This window comes from Lucilia sericata, unplaced genomic scaffold, assembly GCF_015586225.1.
Source record: "Lucilia sericata isolate MDLA Ls3-8-SP2 unplaced genomic scaffold, ASM1558622v1 Contig000024F_arrow, whole genome shotgun sequence".
Taxonomy (NCBI): domain Eukaryota; kingdom Metazoa; phylum Arthropoda; class Insecta; order Diptera; family Calliphoridae; genus Lucilia; species Lucilia sericata.
Genome location: NW_023994062.1, coordinates 891,690 through 910,885, shown reverse-complemented (window position 1 = coordinate 910,885; position 19,196 = coordinate 891,690). Strand labels below are relative to the sequence as shown.

The 19,196-nt window shown below is 30.5% G+C and overlaps 1 protein-coding gene across 3 annotated transcripts in view; it reads right to left on the bottom strand.

The window, feature by feature from the left end:
* LOC119609552 (probable G-protein coupled receptor Mth-like 14) overlaps positions 1 to 19,196 on the bottom strand; it is an 81,889-nt gene that overhangs the window by 31,307 nt on the left and 31,386 nt on the right. The window contains exon 3 of one of the 3 annotated variants that reach the window (XM_037964407.1): positions 2,968 to 3,053. The exons of the other annotated variants lie outside the window; for them this stretch is intronic. Coding sequence (XP_037820335.1) covers positions 2,968 to 3,053 — 86 coding nt within the window. The remainder of the gene's footprint in view (positions 1 to 2,967; positions 3,054 to 19,196) is intronic. 3 annotated transcript variants of the gene reach the window in all.

The window sequence follows — 19,196 nt, the reverse complement described above, 5'->3', positions numbered from 1 at the left end:
TCCACGAAGACAAAAGAGCAGGAACTGCTTTTGTACAGATTCAATAACGTCTGAATATTTTTTATATATAGGGCCATATTACAGATCCGTATTCTAGGATAGGCCTTACAAGGGATGTGTAAAGAGATTTAGTGGCATAAGGATCGTTGAACTCTTTATCCCACCGTTTTATAAATCCTAGTACACCCCTGGCTTTATTTGCTATCATTGTAATGTGTGATATAAAATTTAACTTGGAGTCCAGTAAAATACCCAGATCTAAAAAATTATCGACCATTTCAAGCTGATGTAAATCAAAGACATAGTAAGCCGGTATTGGATTCTTTCTAACAAATCGCATATATTTGCACTTTTTTAGGTTCAATTCCATAAGATTTACTTTACACCAAATATAAAACGAATTTAAATCATCTTGAAGGATCTGCTGGTCAAGAACTTCGCGATAACTTAAAATTATTTTAACGTCGTCCGCATACATTAAGACTTATGATCCATGAATAACTTGGGGAAGGTCATTTATAAACAACGAAAAAAGTAGGGGACCAAGGTGGCTGCCCTGTGGTACCCCAGATGATACATCTATATTTCTGGAACAAGTATTTTTAGAAAGTACAGCTTGTTTTCTATTTGTTAAATAAGAGAAAATCCACTTTAGAGTACTTTCGGAAAACCTCAATAAACAAAGTTTCTTTCTCAAAAGCAAATGGTTACTTTATCAAAAGCTTTGCTGAAGTCAGTATATATTACATCTGTTTGGTGCTGCTGAAGAAATCCACTAAAAATTATGGATGTTAGATGAAGAAGATTTGTTATAGTTGAACATCTTTTCTGAAATCCATGTTGATACGGGGATATTAAATTTGAGACTTGATAGCATAATTGTTCAGTAATGATCTTTTCGAATAATTTGGGTATTATGCTTAATTTAGCAATTCCACGATAACTTAAAATATCCGATTTATTTCCTGGTTTAAATAATGGGACAATAAAAGAATCCTTCCAAACGCTGGGAAAATTACCACTCTTCAATGATTTATTAAACAAATACGTAAGAGGAATAGCAATATTGTCAGCACAGTTAATTAAAATACTGCTAGGGATTTTATCAGGTCCAAAATTATGCGAAAATTTTAGTTTCCTTAATTCCTTAATTAAATTAGAAACATCGATCAATTGTGTATAAACTGTTTTTTTTTGAAGTTATAGTATATGGATAGTCAGCAGAATCATTATAGGTTACATTAGAATAAGTTGTTGAGAAAAAATCCGCAAATAGGTTGCTTATAACTACTTCATCACTAGATTCATTTTGTTGAAACTTCATAGATAAGGGGAAGCCAGTTGATTGTCTTTTGGAATTGACAAATTTGAAAAACGATTTAGGATTACGTTTAAAATTATATTTCACTTTGTTTATATAATTATTGTAACATGATTTATTGAGCAGAGTATATTCAGCTCGACAAACAGAGTACTTGAGGTAATAATGATGAGAACCAGTTTGTTTAAATTTTTAATAGAATTTGTTCTTCCTATTTTTTGCTTGAACCAGCTGTTTATTATTCCATGGTGGACCAGATAGCTTTGTAAAACTTTGTTTTGGAACACATAAATCCAAGAATGAATTTAATTTATTGTAAAAGGCTTCAGTCACTTGCTCAACATCTGTATAGTACGTAAATATATTATACCAGTTTGTTCCAATAAGGAGCTAATTCAACATGTAATCGGTGCGAGCGAATGCAAAAACTTTTTTACTTTCACAAGACGAAGTCGAGAAAGATTTATATGTTATTGACGTTCTTAGCTCAATTGTAGGATGGTAGAAATCTTCTGGAGTTGTAATTGGGGATGAACGTTTAATAAAGGAACTAGTCACATCGTTTACGAATATTAAGACTAACATTTTTGAATATTCATTAGTAATGCCATTAATTTGAGTCATATAATATGTTAAAAAATTCTTCAAAGTTCGAATTCAGCTTTGTTTGGACAAAATATTTTTCATCTGGTAAATAATTCTAAGTGACAGATGGAAGATTAAAATCTCCAAAAACAAAAATAGCATCATTATTTCGAAGGGAGCGGGCAATACAATTGATAACTTCGGCATGTTTAATGTATGTTATTTGTGGAGAAGATGGCAGAATGTAGGAACATGTAACATGTATTTTATGTCCATTTATTTTTACTAAAACTGATATAAATTCTATATCTTGTGGGTATTCCAGATTTACAAGTTCAGATGGAAAATTACGAGAAACTGCAATCAGGACTCCACCGCCTGTGGACTTGCCGCCACGATCACGACGATAAATACTGAATTTGTTACATAGTATTTCAGAATTTAAAAAATTCTCATTGAGCCATGTTTCTGTTAATACTAAAATATGTTGATCAATGTTAAAACTTTCTATATATAAAGATGACAGCTTTGTTCTTAAACCACGAACATTTTGATAAACGATAGACATGAAGTCATTAGTTAGATTTAGTTTTTTGGAGAAACAAACTCACGTTGTGGAAGAGTCGCTATATTTTGTGGTCTGGGTCTGTATATATATTCACGAACAAGTGTATTAATTGGCCAGAAGTTCGGATCAACCAAGGTTTCAAAAATATCAATGGGAACAGTAATTTTAAATGATGAGATAGATCTGGGTTGCGGAAAGTTAAACTTTTGTATTGAAATATCAGCATCATATCCAATTGCAATTTTAACGTAGTAATCAACAGCTTCAGTGGTAGTATCATTTGCAAGACGGGAAACAAATATAGTTTTTTTTAGGAGGTACGGCTCGTAGAGGAATATGAACGTTTTCATTATTCAACACTTGTGGAGGATTATAAGCAATATTAGAGTTTACATTAACAAGGGATTGTCATTTATCTTTTGCTTCTTTAGGGTATTTTCTACCTTTTGGGGGCTTAAGTTTCTTTTATTTATATTAAAATATCTAAGCATACCTGGCTTTTTTTTACTCTTCTCATTTACAGCTTTTGGGATGGCACCCTTTGATGTATCATTATTGTTACTTAAGCTACGTTCACACCTGAAAAATATTTGGTTCAAATATTTGTAATAAAATATTTTTGAAGTTGCGTCAAACAAACGCAATATTTATTTCATGTTCAGAGTTGAACAAATATTTGGTGGTATTGTTTTATCAAACAGTGCAAAAATAATTTGGTTCAAACACACACATGTTTTACAGCCACAGTATATCGCATATTTTCATGCATGAAAAAAACAATTTATCAATTTGTTTTAATTTTAACTATTTTTATTATGTTTAAAATTAAATTTATATAATATTAATATATAACACGATTGAAAAAATCTGAACATAAAATATTTCATGTTAACAAACAGCAATGCGGATGATTTTCATAAAACAAATTGATTTGCTGCTAAATAAATATTTTCTCATTGTTTCATCAATGTGAACTAAAGACGTGCACAGTTACAACTGTTTGCACAAGTTTTGTAGTGTCTACTACTGTGAGTGCGTATTGATGAGTAGTTCTGGTACAAGTTGATATTGTTATTTTTTCAAACATAGGTAGTGTGCAGTGTTGCCACAACAAAATTTTTTTTCTAACCAAAATTCGAATAAAAAATAACCAAATTAAGAAAAAAGTAAACAAAATTATTTTTATTTGTTTCATGTTTACATTTGGACATTAAAATAACAAATTCATTTTCTAAAGTGGAACTTGTAACTATGTTAAATTTCGTCGCTAAACTGGTATTATGAAGACAGTTATGAGCGTTAATGTAATTTTCTGTACGGGATCTTATATGAGACGTATGGTCAATTATGGACCAATTCTCATAAAATCTGACAGAGATATTTTAGTTCCTTTAAAACTTGATTATGTTGAATTGTGTTGCTATATTGCAGTACATTATGAGCTTTAAAGTCATTTTCTGAGGAGACTTTTTATGAGGGATAGAGTCAATTATATACCGATCCTCATAAACTTTGACAAATACATTTCCAATAAAACTTTTTTATATTGAATTTCAATAGCGAATACATGCTTTTTTAAGCAATATAGTAATTTTTTGAATAGGGCATAATATGGGGGCTAGGTGAAATCGTTGACCGATATTTCGCATTTTCAATACCAAGCAAACTGGGTCAACTAAAAAAATGTTGGCAAAATATTTAAGTTTTCTATCTTGTTTCTTTTCGACTCTAACGTGTTTTCAACAATAAATATATATCTCTTCGCGGAAAAAAATAGCTGAGTTTTTAACGCGTTTTAGCGCAATTAAAAAATACTCCACATTTGACTTTTTGGAAAACAATTTTAAATTAAAAAATTCTTCCCATTTTATGTACAGATTTTAAGATTTCGTTCGAAATTTGGGCTTAAGGGGTATATTTGACCAAATTATAATACCATGTAGCGGATGTTAGCATTACATTCATAACTTCAGCAATATTTGTAAACGTAATGTATCCAAATTATCCAACAAATTGACCAAAATTTAGAATTTAAGAATTTAAAATAAAAACTAGTATACAACATCATCTAGAAAATGTAAATAAAGAACTAAAAGTCATGGTGAGATAGTAGAAGTCAAAGGTCATGAGTATCAAATCTTTGCATATATATCGCGATTATTGTTCGTCGTACGGGTTTAGATGTTATTACAAGTTTTGTATATAATACAATTTCATTTTCCTTAGCTGTGTTACTTAAAAATATCAGTTGATTAATACTTTAAAGATATTGTGATACTATTCTTGCACCAATTAGCAGAAAATACTTTATTAATTCTTATTAAATCATTTATATTAGAATTTCGACAAATTGCAAAATATGCAAAATTTCAGATAGGTATAGAAGTCGCAATTATATTTAAAATTTTTAATTTAATTTGGAGGACATAATCTACTAAGTAGTTCTTTACATAAAAATTTCCAATAGAAATATTAACGGAAAAACAAAATCAAATCAGTTGCTGATCAGCACTTGTCGAAGCAAGGTCTGTGCGCGACGTTTTTAAAATACACACAGAAATACAGCAACAAAATTTTGAGAAAGCCGAATTAATGTAGGAGAACATGAGAGAACAGTTGATAGTTTTTTATATATAGACTTTGATATACGCTGGCTGTCAAAATCTATAATAAATATTTGACAGTTAGCATATACTTATAGTTTGTAGTCGTTTTATTAGTATACCTTTATTTTAAATTAAATTCTGTTCTCTGCTGCTTTACCAACACAAATAAAACTATGGTAGTCTATGGTAGTATCTGTTTGAGCATCTCTGATTTACATAGTTGGTTTAAAGCTAGAGATAAAAGAAGTTTTTTTTAATTTTATTTTGAGAATAAATGCAAACAGCATTTAGTTCAATTGTTTGCAAAAAATAACCAAAACGAGAAAATAATTCACATGTACACATGCAAAACAAAAATAAACAATTTTGGTTAATAATAATCAAAGTGGCAACACTGGTAGTGTGAGTGAGTACAAAGAGAATAGGAGTAACATACTTGTTTTGCTATACTTTTGACAAACAAATAAAATAGATAATGATGGTTGTTCAACTAATAACTTATTGTATTCTGCAAGCGCATAAAAACACAATTGTTTAGAAGCATTTTTTTATTATTTTAAAATATATATTCGGTATCTCGTGATCTATAGGAGATATCGTAGAAAAATTTAACATAGTTAGAGCTGAGGTGTTTGCGTATCTACTTACAATCTGTAGACTCCGTAGGTCCAATGGAGTCCAGTGGTAAGGCCCTTAAAATTGATCACATCGACTCAATTTTTTTAAAATCAATAAAAATGCATTTATGATCCGAATTAAAAAAAAAAACATTTTAATGGAAAAATAAAAAACCAAACTTTTGAAAGGGTCTAATTGAAAATCCCGATCTTAGTACAATTTGCTAAAAAACAAGTTTTTAAATTTTGTCAAAATTCATCTCAAATATTCCCTAAATTGTAAAATTTGTAAGAATATTTTTGGTCCACAAAAAGACTTTTATTTAGGACACAAAGATTTTGAATTTTTTCGAAATATGTAAAAATTATCGTAATTTTAAAAAAAGTTCACAAAAATATTTAGCGTTCACTACGACAATACACATCATTTGAGACTTGTGCCCACTTTAAATCACAAAAAGCTGTTTCTCGTTACACTTTTCTTTAGGTCAGATATTAGGATTGGACTTTTTTGAGATTTTTTGAGAGACATTTTTCAAAATTAAAAAAAATTCTTTTAAATGTTGCATTTTAATTTTTTATCAAATAAATGATGATAAAGATCATCTATATATTTTCTTTTCATTAATTATTGATTTTATGTCGATTAAAAAATATAACTCTGGAGACCACCTAAGAATATTTATGTAAAATTTAATTTCAATATCCTCAATAGTTCACTAGAATTATTTTCAGAAAATGTTGAATTACTATCAGAAAATATCACAGAAAATACTGATTTTAAAAAAATTCAGTTAAACGATTAATCGAAAATTTTAAAACGGTTCAATTCATTTTGTATTTGAATCATAAAAATGTATAATCAAATACTCAATGAAACTTCAATAAATAAAATAATTGAAAACGAATAATTGAAATCGTTTTTCAGTTTAAATAAATATTTTCAGTTTAAATAAATACTGGTATTGTTTTTGTGGATAGAGTGGATAAGCACAAGCAAAAGCATACAATATCAGTTACACTCATTCTCTCATTTATACTTATATCACCATGGTGTATTTGTTTTACAAATACTTTATGGTGTACTACTGCACGTCTTTAATGTGAACACCACAAGTCAAATAATTTACATCATTTTGGCAAAATAATTATTTGATCTTGCAAACCAAATGTAAGATCAAACAGCGTCAAATAACAGTTTATTTTCTGAAAAAGAGTGTTATCACCCCATACAAAAATGTCAATAGTCGCTAAAATGACTGGTTTTCTTTTATTTTTTATAAAATAGATATCTGAGACAAAGTAGTTGTGACATTTAATATAAATAAGCAATTGCGTAAATTAAAGATAATTATTAATTTCAAAAATTTTCGAACAAAAAAGTAGGATTTTGAATTTTTTTCAACAAGTATTAAATTTGACGTATATTTTCTTAATTATTTATCCAATTTTAATCGTTTAGTCCCCAATTAAAGCCAACGTCTTGTAGTTCGACAATATTTTCTTTATTTACATTTTTAACGTGAGGATGATGGCATCAAACAATGTCTTTTAGTCAAGGATATCTCAAAAAAGATACCCCTTCCATTTTCTTTATTCCTTCACATAAGATTGCTTATGTGAAGGAATAACAACAATATATAAAAAATTTGGAATGGGACAATGAGGGGATCTGCAGTAAACCAACTTTTAGTAAAATAATCCACATCATTCCCATACAAATTTCAAAATTTATAGTTTTATTTGTAGATGAACACAAAAATCGAAATTTAAAACAACTCCGAAAAAATAAGCATTTTTTTATACATTCTGATGTAATTTTCACGAAAACCATACAATATAATATGACTACTGCTGAAAATTGGCGGAATCGGTCCACAATTTCATATACCTCCCATACAAAAGTACATATTCCCGGAATATTTTAATATTTTTTTTTTAATTTGATGTATTCAGACTACCAACACATATCGCTTGAGTGGTATTCCTACATAGTATTCATGATAAAGCAGCCGTTGTTCCTCGACAATCGGTGGATTAACATTGGAGTTTCTTTATTATTTGTTTTTTATATTTAAAATGTGTTATATAAATAAAAAGTTCTCAATTTCATTTGAAATTTTCTTAATTTCATTTAAAATTTTTTCAATTTCATTTGAAACTTTCTCAATTTTAATTTAAGTTTTCTCAATTTAAATTCCAAATTCTCAATTTCAATTGAACTTTTCTAAATATTAAATGGAAATTCGCATTGAAATTAAAAGTCTTAATTTCAATTGGAATTTTCTGAATATAAAACGGAAATTCTTAATTTATTTGGAATTTTCTCAACATCAATTTGAAATTCTCAATTTCATATAGATTTTTCCCAATTTTAAATAAAAATTATCAATTTTGTTCGGAATTCTCTCAATTTCAAATTGAAAATCGTAATTTGAGTTGAGATTTTCTCAATATCAAATTGAAAATCATAATTTCTCAATATTAAATGGAAATTCTCAATTTCGTGTGGAATTTTTCCAAATTCAGTTAAAAATGGTGTAGTCTAGTCTATATTCTAGTCTATAGTCTAGTAATTAATTGAGAAATTATTTAATTAATTTATTACTCAATTTATTTAAACAATTATTTATTATATATAATGGATATAAAAATATATTAATAATAAAAAATTTTCTATAATTTAAAATTTATAGATGATTTAATGAAAATAATATATAATTTGGTTATTTTTTAATCGCTATAAACCGTTACAAACAACAAAGGTTTTTCGCTACATTGACTATACTAAATAGCTACAACATGGCAGTGCAGGTCCACCATCTGTCTCTTTTCCACTTGCACAAGGTATTTAAAATTTTTTTGTGATAAAATTTTGTTGAAAAATAATATTAAATGAAATTTTAGATGTTATTATTCAATGATATTTCTTTTTAGTAAATATAAACAAATATATTTTTGGCTTTTGGCTTGGTTGCGCATTAACTGTTCTTCTTATTATGTTCCTCTTTACCTGCAAACAAAATTTTGTTTTTTCACTTATTTATCCGTCAATTGTATTAAGAAATTATTTGTTGTAATGTGAACATCGCGCTAACAAATTTTCACTATTTGCACTGCACAGTGGGGCAGAATGGAAATTTTTTGGAAATAAATCTGGCATTTCTAAACGGCTGATCCGATTGGGATAAAATTTGGCGTGAGCGTAGCCAAGGAGTATTCGAGTTTAATTTTTGAAGATGAATCCTGCAGATGCCCCAGGGACGGCGCTGTGGCGGCTCAAAGTAGGGTACCTACGACATGTAAAATTTTTAAACTCGTGCCATTTTTTTGTTTTCCACCCAAAGATTTTTATATTTTCTGAAAGCGCTCGACGAGATCGTGAAAAAACATGCTTGGACATACTACTTATCTCTTATAATATCCGAGTTATAGGCGTTTAAAAATTTAGTGATACATACCTTTACAATTTTTTCTTGTTAGTTAGACAACAAAATTTCCAATAATATACAAAAAATTTCAGATCAATATCATTTACAGATCCAAAAATATACGTTTTTTAATTTAAAAATTCAAAAAAATTTAGATTTTTGCCGTTTTTTGCCAAAAATGTGTCTTAACTCTTTTATTAATAAAATAAAATTTTCTTTAAGAACATATAACAATTTTATAGTTTTCTAAAAGGTATCTTTACGCAGAACGCTTTGGCGTAAAAAACTTGTCCTATTTTTTGAAAATGTTGCCACTGCGTCCTTCCGAATATGACCCATTTTTTATCAAAACTTCAACTTTGGGCGACATGTTCTAAAATCCCAAAGCTGGGATCAGAAAACTGAAAGCAGTTTTGGAAACCTCAATATGTTTTCTATTTACTCCAAAAGTATTTTCCCAGCCCTGAAAGAAATGTGGACCCTATGGGCAAAAAATAAAAAATCCCATTTTTGGGATTTTCATTCCTATTTTTGGGAATTGCGGGATGCCCTTTGACCTTTTCAATTTTTTTTTTTGAATTTTCTTATTTGAAACGACAAATTTAACAAGCGTTGAAAATTTCATTGAGTTTTGTTCATAAATAAAGATTTTGTCATATATTACATATTTGTTTAATTTCTAAAACTATGATTTATATCAAAATTTTAATAGGGTCGCAGACAGCTACAACAATTTAGTCCACATTTATCCCTTAATATCATTTTTTAGTTAGATATGGAAATTCTCGACCCTTTACAAAAAATTTCAAGCCAATATCTCAATTACATTCAAAAATATGTTCATTTAAACCTGTGTCCTTTAATTTCATCTTTTTCATATTTTAGTATTAAGTATGACAGAACATATTTAAATCTTATATTTACCTATTTTCTATTTGTTTGCTTATCCTTATAATTGAAAGGTCCTATTATGCTTAAATTTTCAAAAATTTATAACTATTTTTTATCTAAATTTTTTCGACAGATCATTTCGTTCTGTTTCGTTTATGATCATGTAGGTAAAAATATACAGGTAATGATAATTTCGATTCATTCACTAATAAGAAATATCAATGACTAAATTACAGGTTATAGTAATATAGTCCTAAATGTTAATAGGTAGACAATTCGTAATTTTTTACTTTGGAATACCTGTATCGGAAATGACAAGAATTGGTATATAAGTAAACTTCTTAGATTTTAAGTACCATATTTAATAAATCTACAATGAAGATTACATTAAAGTACGAAGAGTTGTGTTCCGTTTTATGGAGTGTATCTTCAAAAGGGCCAGAAAGAATTGAAGACATTTCAAATTATATAAAAACTACATATAGTAGAAAAGTAGACAAAACAGGCATATCAAAAATTGAAAACATTTTAAAACTTTTTGATGTAAAAAGTAAGTCTGTGGATGGAAATCAAAAGAAATTTCGATTAAAATTTTGTAGTTGGATGGAAACTTCTCAACTTACAACACATCAACAGGAGCGCCTTGCAAGTCATACGAAGACTTATGTTCAAGGTTAAAAAAAAGAGGGTCACACAAAAAATTTTTTCAATCTCAAATGAGGAAATTGCTGATACATTTAACGAAATGCTGAGAAAGGAAAACCAACCTATGGATGTCGTACATATTGCAACTATTCTTCCTAATGCATCACCAAAACGACTTAAGCGAATTGTGGAAAGTATACCAACTCCAACATCACAATCAAATTTTACTGAAGAGGAAGCAATAGCGCTTATGTTGGAACTGGGTCTCAGTCGAAATAAGTACCTAATATTAAGGAAAGCTCTGCATGAAAAAGGACACAATATATTACCATCATACAAGGCGATCCAGGAAAAAAAAAACTATCCTACCATCACCTATTGCTGTTAATGATGTGGAAGCTTGTATTGATATATCATCTTTGCTCGAAAACACAGCATCAAGAATTGTGTCAGACTTTTCAGAAGACCAACTAAGGAAAATTCATAACTGTGATGTTGTCTTAATGTGTAATTGGGGATGTGACGGTTTATCAGCACTTCCAGAATACAAACGAGCTTGTGGAAGTCGGACATTAGCAGACTACAAAAGCTAAGCTTAACAATGATTGATGGAAAGGTCAGCAATGCCATAACAGAAACTTCTTCCTTCTGGAGATGCTCAATATGTAATGAGAAAAAGTCGCAATTCGCAAATATAAACAAAAGCAGAAGTATTAATGAAGAAGTCCTGTCTTTCGGAATTTCACCACTTCATGCCAGAATACGATTTTTGGATTACTTTTTACACATAGCATACGACCTCAAATATAGAAGTGTGCCAGAGAATCTTACTAAATCAGCAAAAAATAATGAAGAATTGAAAGAACTGAGAGCTGCGGAAAAAAGCAGAATCCAAGAAGAATTTAAAGTTCAGATGGGATTAAACATCGACAAACCACTTCCAAGTTGCAGTAGTACAAATGACGGTAATACGGCGAGAAGGTTTTTTCGTGATTTTGAAATTACTTCAAAAATAACTGGAATCGACAAGGAGTTGCTTCGAAGAGTTAACACTATTTTAATGGCACTGAATAGTAAACATAAAATTAATGGAAATCGATTTGGGGAATATACATCTGAAATTTCTAAATTACTTGTATCTCTGTATCCATGGAGGGAACTAACACCAACAGTACACAAAGTATTGTGTCATGGTCAAATAATAATTGAATCGAATATTCTTCCACTTGGAGAGTTAACATAAGAAGCCCAGGAAGCGAGGAATCGAGATTTTAAGCATGTTCAACTATTCAGCTCAAGAAAATGCTCCAGGCAATCACAGAATGAATATATTTTTAATAGTTTACTTCTATCTTCTGATCCTGTTCTTTCAACTATGCGAAAAAGATGGATTTGTTATGAAACTCTACCATCTCAAAACAAGGAAGATTTAAAGGACTTATATTACCTTCTGGATATGTATACCGATATGACAGATTATTTTATAGAAAATAAGTAGTGTTAGGAATTAACTATATAAGTAGGTTGTAAGAATTAATTGTATTATGTTTAAGATAAACAGTTCAAATAAAAATAGCTATTATACTAACTGATGATATTGTATTAAATTGTGTTTTATATTTCGGTGGGCGGGAAAGGTGGTTTGTTTGGGGTGATTTAGGTGTTGTTGTGCATGGCTCATAATAAAATTATAATTTTTTTATTGTATATACAATGTTATAGTCTTTAATAAAATAATTAACTAAATAATTTTTAAAAATTGTCCAAATATTTTATTCAACACCAAATGTATGTTCTGTCATACTTAATACTAAAATATGAAAAAGATGAAATTAAAGGACACAGGTTTAAATGAACATATTTTTGAATGTAATTGAGATATTGGCTTGAAATTTTTTGTAAAGGGTCGAGAATTTCCATATCTAATTAAAAAATTATATTAAGGGATAAATATGGACTAAATTGTTGTAGCTATCTGCGACCCTATTAAAATTTTGATATAAATCATAGTTTTAGAAATTAAACAAATATGTAATATATGACAAAATCTTTATTTATGAACAGAACTCAATGAAATTTTCAACGCTTGTTAAATTTGTCGTTTCAAATAAGAAAATGCAAAAAAAGAAATTGAAAAGGTCAAAGGGCATCCCGCAATTCCCAAAAATAGGAATGAAAATCCCAAAAATGGGATTTTTTACTCTTTTGCCCATAGGGTCCACATTTCTTTCAGGGCTGGGAAAATACTTTTGGAATAAATAGAAAACATATTGAGGTTTCCGAAACTGCTTTCAGTTTTCTGATCCCAGCTTTGGGATTTTAGAACATGTCGCCCAAAGTTGAAGTTTTGATAAAAAAAAGGGAACATATTCGGAAGGACGCAGTGGCAACATTTTCAAAAAATAGGACAAGTTTTTTACGCCAAAGCGTTCTGCGTAAAGATACCTTTTAGAAAACTATAAAATTGTTATATGTTCTTAAAGAAAATTTTATCTTATTAATAAAAGAGTTAAGACACATTTTTGGCAAAAAAACGGCAAAAATCTAAAATTTTTTGAATTTTTAAATTAAAAAACGTACATTTTTGGATCTGTAAATGATATTGATCTAAAATTTTTTATATATTATTGGAAATTTTGTTGTCTAACTAACAAGAAAAAATTGAGTCCATTTGGTCAAAAATTACACCCGGTATTCAAAAAATGGCGGACCAAGGTATGGTAAATTTTGTATCACTAAATTTTTAAATGCCTATAACTCGGATATTATAAGAGATAAGTAGTATGTCCAAGCATGTTTTTTCAAGATCTCGTCGAGCGCTTTCAGAAAATATAAAAAGCTTTGGGTGAAAAACAAAAAAATGGCACGAGTTTAAAAATTTTACATGTCGTAGGTACCCTACTTTGAGCCTCCACAGCGCCGTCCCTAGGGCATCTTCAAAAATTAAACTCGAATACTCCTTGGCTACGCTCACGCAAAATTTTATCCCGATCGGATCAGCCGTTTAGAAATGCCAGATTTATTTCCAAAAAATTTCCATTCTGCCCCACTGTGCACTGTATTGTGTTTGGCATTGTTTCTTCAAACAAAACGTATTTAATTTTTTGTTTTTAGACAGAATTTCTATGAAATTTTAAAAACTATTGTAATTTCAATTAAATAGTTTTTTTAACGTTAAACAAAAATGTTTCGTGTTTGGTGTTCACACTGTGAAAATATTTGTAGGTTGACAAATAAAAATGTTTCACGAAAAACAGCTGATATTTTGTTTGCTCTTCAAAAATATTTTGTGTTCACATTACAGCCAACCAATATTTGATAAAAAACATCAAATATTTGATAGGTGTGAACGTAGCTTCACAGATACTGCAGGGTTACACTCTTTTAAGCTGTATGATTGATTGTTGGTGTTGTTTTAGGTATGGGCATTGTTGTTGTGTGAAATGCAGTTTTACTTGTGTTTTCTTTTATTTAATTTTCTTCACAATTTTTAGTTGGTGATGTTGGTTGAGTATTATTATTATTATTATTTGATGGTAGAGCGGGGGAACAAGAGCGAGATCCTTCAATTGGTTTGGCGGTTAAATAGTCTTTGTTAAAATTTGGGTCTCTTATATTTGGTTGCATACACTCTTCGCTGAGAAATATATAGGCATTTCTAACGTTTAAACTGAGCCTTGTCTCATTTTGAGAACTTGTAAGCTCTTTTTAAATATTATTGATTATAACACAATTATAACACACTAATTTTAATGGTAAAAAAGACACTTGTTATTGATTTGTTTATAGTTTTATTCAATTATATGTGAAATATTTTATTATTTTTTACACTAATAACAAATATATTTTTTTTTGTTATTTTAAGCGTCCATCCGCAATTTGTTTATTTTTTTATACGTAAATAAATTTTTTTCCCGAAATAAACGTCTGTCTCGCGAAATTAAAACAATTTTTTGAATCTTCTTTTTGTTTATAGAAGTAGCAAGGTTGTTCAGACCTTCTTGCTTCACTTCCGTATATATAATGGTATCTATAAATCCAATCTCTATTTGTTGATCTAGAAAAACGTTAATCGAGTGTTTGTACTGTTGTCCATCTAATTGATTTTTAATTGCAAATGTGAGATTATTGAAGCTGTTGCAGATATTGGTAGTAGCTTGTACCAGTTTCTCAACTACCATTTCTAGATTGTAAGAAGAATGTTTTGGTGGCATTTCTCCAACACTCGCAGTCTCATTGCTGTGTAAAACTTACCATATTTTATCAGTTAACTGTGTTAATTCGTTAATGTCTGTTAAATTAGAACCAGTCAAGGCAACATTTAAACTTTTCTTAACCAAATTTTCTTTAGAATATCAGAGCTAAAATTTGAATTTACAAGTAAAGCCAATGATCCATAAAATTCAGATGGATTTCGATCTAACATCTCAGCATTAGACAAAATTTTATATAATTTCTATTTTCACTTATAGAATGTTTGTCAATGACATTCTACATCACTCCCAAGGTATTTGGATCTAATTTCGGCGACAGCCTAACAATGGCAAAGAAAGTACTGCAGAGTTTCACTGTCCACTCTACATTCGTCTGAATCCGCACGTCCAATTTTGTATAGGTGTGCCCGTAATCTTGTGTCCACTCAGAATACGTACCACCATACTAACCTCAGACCTGTTCATTTTGATGAGGCATCTCGTCCAGCTCTCGTTAGGGTCACCTCATAGGATCTTTGTGGTTCTACCCACGGTTTCATTATTTCATTTTGGGTTTCTCTCAACCATAATTTTAATTCTGTCTTCATTGCGTCAAATGATTTTGCGTTGGTTAGGTTAATAACCTCGAGCTCACCTCCCTTTAAAGCTATTACATTAGCTCTTTTATTGACGACTATTCACGAGTGGCCTGTTATGCATATGATGTGAACCTTACCTATGGCTATAATTCAATGCGGTCTTAGATTTAATTTTATCATATGATATCGCCATAATTGCCTTCTGGTTGTCGGTATGTGAAGCCCTATGGGCGTCATATTTATTCTAATCCAATTAACGCATTCCGTTATTGCTCGGACTTCTGCCTGGAAGATAGTGTTGTGATTAGGTAAACTTTGTCTCCCAATTTAGAGCCATTAGTGTAGCAAAGGATACCTTCTGGTATTTGGTATAAAGTTCCGCTTGACTAAGACATTTTATTTAAGATTAGCGTTTCTCTGGTATCCGATCTTGCACGTCTGGTGATTATGTATAGCCTTCCAATGTGTCCAATATACATTGATGACGTGTCCTATAACCGCCTTTGGTCAGTTCGCCTAAAGTTATGAGCAGTTCGGCTGTAAGTGCCGCCTCATATCTTATTAATGTTTCCAGAATCTTGGTTGACGTAGTGCTCATGGCTCCATTTATATCCAAGCGGCATGTACGCTGAACTGCTTGTAGTGGTTTGATATTACACTTTTTTTCCAAGAAGTCCACAAGATTATTGAAACATAACTTAGAATTGTTTTAATTACACTTTTTATAAAGCCAATGTGTCAAAGTAGGACTAAGGCCACATTTCTTTGTGCTTCTTCAACGAGTTTCATCAGATCCGACGTTGATTGTAATGTCGGACAATCGAATGGTAAGTAAACAGATGCAAGGTATATGTTGCCGCGACCTTGCTTCAGCACCGTTGCTTCCGTTAATGTTGATAATCCTGATGAGAGGGGAAAACATAGGTTCTTGTTACATAAGATACATTTTTTCGGACGAGACCCTGTATTAACGTGATTTAATCCAGAAACCTTGTTGCGAATCATTCAAGGTTCCTGAATTAAAGCTATATGTATCTTGTACCTTTGTTTATTTTAGCCATCAGAGCGTTGGTAGACGTCTCGCTCCGATGGAGTTTTATTTGGATAACCTCAATCACGGTCATCTATTAAACTGTCTTCCGGCGAGTTGGTGATACCCTCGTCGTTGTTTGGATTTGTCTCCTCCGGGAAGCCTGATGCAGTGGGTACTATTGATGGCAGTGGACACTATTGATGGCACTGCGGTGTCCTTATCAGACCTAGGAATAGCAGACTTTTTAAATTGGCACCATCCCAATTTTGGAAATCACCACTGCTCTGTAACAAGTAATTTGATTCCTCATCCTTACCCGTACTGGCTAATGATGCTTTGGGCACCGTGTTAGGTATTTTTGTGTCCTTGTCGGGGACAGGACACAAATGTGGTCTGTAACTTGCGGCTTGTAAAGGGCAAAAAGTTTGAAAAGCGTAAACGTGTTGCCGCCTCAACGCGTGTTGTATACTTCCACTTTAAATCTGGAGGTCCACACTACGCGTCTTCGCGGCAATGCATTTCGTGCTTTTCATACATTCTTTGCATCCTACGCATAAAGTTACAAGCTACGCTTCTTAAGCGTCAAATTGTTGCTATTTACAAAGAACTTTGCGTTTTTTCAAGTTTTTTATTTATGTTTTCACAATTTAACTCGTTTTAGTTAGTTAATTGTTAAATATACATACATTAAAAATAGAATATAAATTGCCAAAATCAGCTGACATATTCGTACGACACTTATGACGCTTACAAAAGTAGAAAGTAGATCTACTTTAAGCATTCTACGCGTCAAGACATCCTACGCTTTTGTGCTTGTTACTTGTAGTAAACAACAACATTTGTTCAATTCACAATCAAGTTGTATATTGTACCTACTGAAGTGTAGTAACAGTGATTGTGAACAGATATTTGCAGCAAGTCATAAGTTTATGTTCTCAATAATAAAAAAAAACAATCAAAACAAATATACATAACAATGTCAAAAGATAAAAAAAATCAAAAATATTAAATTAATTAAACATGCGAAGTAAACCAAATTAATTTCTTTGAATTTTCAATTCTTTTATTTTCTTTATTCCACATTTTAAACTAATAAATAAACAGTTTTTAATAAAATTTAAGATTTTTTTGTTTTGGTAAACAGCTGTTTGTTTTTGATTTCAGTGTTACCACTTTATCGTTTTTATGCTAAAATCGTTTGAATTTTTTGTTTATATGTTGAAATAAACAATTGGCAACACTAAACTTTTTTTACAACATTCGAAAAACATATGAAAAATTGTCGTAGGAGTTGTATAGAGCTTTTGCATAGAAAATACCAACAACATTGTTATGACTATTGTAGCAGCTGCTGACATACAACGCATACAACGCTACAACATCGATAGTGAATTGAACAATTGATTCTACTTTTTTGACAGTCGGGTAAAATACGAAGAAGCGTAGAACGCGTGGTGTGGACATCCAGTACACAACACGCGTTGAGGCGTCAACCAGAGATACAAGCCGATGCGAAATGATCGGCGGCGCAACCATTTTTGGTCGGCGGCGACGGCTTATTACAGAAAATATCAGCGGCGGCTAAATTGTCGGCTCAATTTAACTTTTTCTTTAGAAATTGACCTTATAAGGTTTATTATCTTGAAATATCTTTGTATAATAGTCTGTTACATAGAAACCTGTCTCTATATAAGTTTTTTTCTGCAGGAAATTGACATTTATAGTAGTTTTCACAATTTTAATATTAGCACAATATTGTGTGGCAACTCTTTTCAATTTGCCATAAGAATTTAAAATAGTGGCAACTCCGTTCAAATTGGTGAAATTATGGCGCAATTTACATGAAGACTTTTCAGACGTCTGTTTTTTCCAATTCTCTTTTGAGAATCTTCCAAAAAATCATGAACATTTATACGGTGATTTTTTACATGCAACTATGCATGTCTTTTTTTGATGTTTAATTGTATGATCCTTTTTAATTACTTATTCGTAATAAAAATAAAATGAAATTTTTAACATAAAAACCATTCAATTTGATTAAAAAAAAATTTAATTACACGCTATAGTATTTTTTTAATGCAAATTTTAATGTTTTCATGTAAAAAAAAGACATAATTATTTTTTTACATGAGCATAATATCAACAGTACGAATGAGTTTAAAGAGGAATGTCAAAAACAATCATGAAAATCCCAAATCATGTTTGTTTTCTTACCCCCCATTCTTCTCTACCCCGCTCACCACCAATCATCGACAAACATGAAAACAGACGTCTGGGCAAACATGAAAAAAAATTATCGTGTAAATTGGGTGTATGTTCTGAAATACATGTGCTATTCTAATTTTTATCAGCGGCTACGTTTAAGCCTGCTTAGCTTTTGAGCCGAAAGAAGTCGGCGGCGGCGTGGCTTGCAAAATATTAACGGCGGCCAGCCGCCGCCGATTTGAACCGTATCGGCTTGTATCTCTGGCGGCAACGCGTTTCACGCTTTTAAAACTTCTCGCGCTTTATAAGCGGCAAATTACACACCACGCGTTATTTAGATCTTTCTTTTAATGTTTTTTAAGACCATTACTGTTTTAAAAATCAAAATTTTAAGTTATTGTATATTTTTTAATATTTTTCTTCCATTGTAGGAGAAATTTATTTCATTTTAGTTTCTACACAAAATAAAATACAAACCTAATCAGCTGTCGACGCGTCAAAA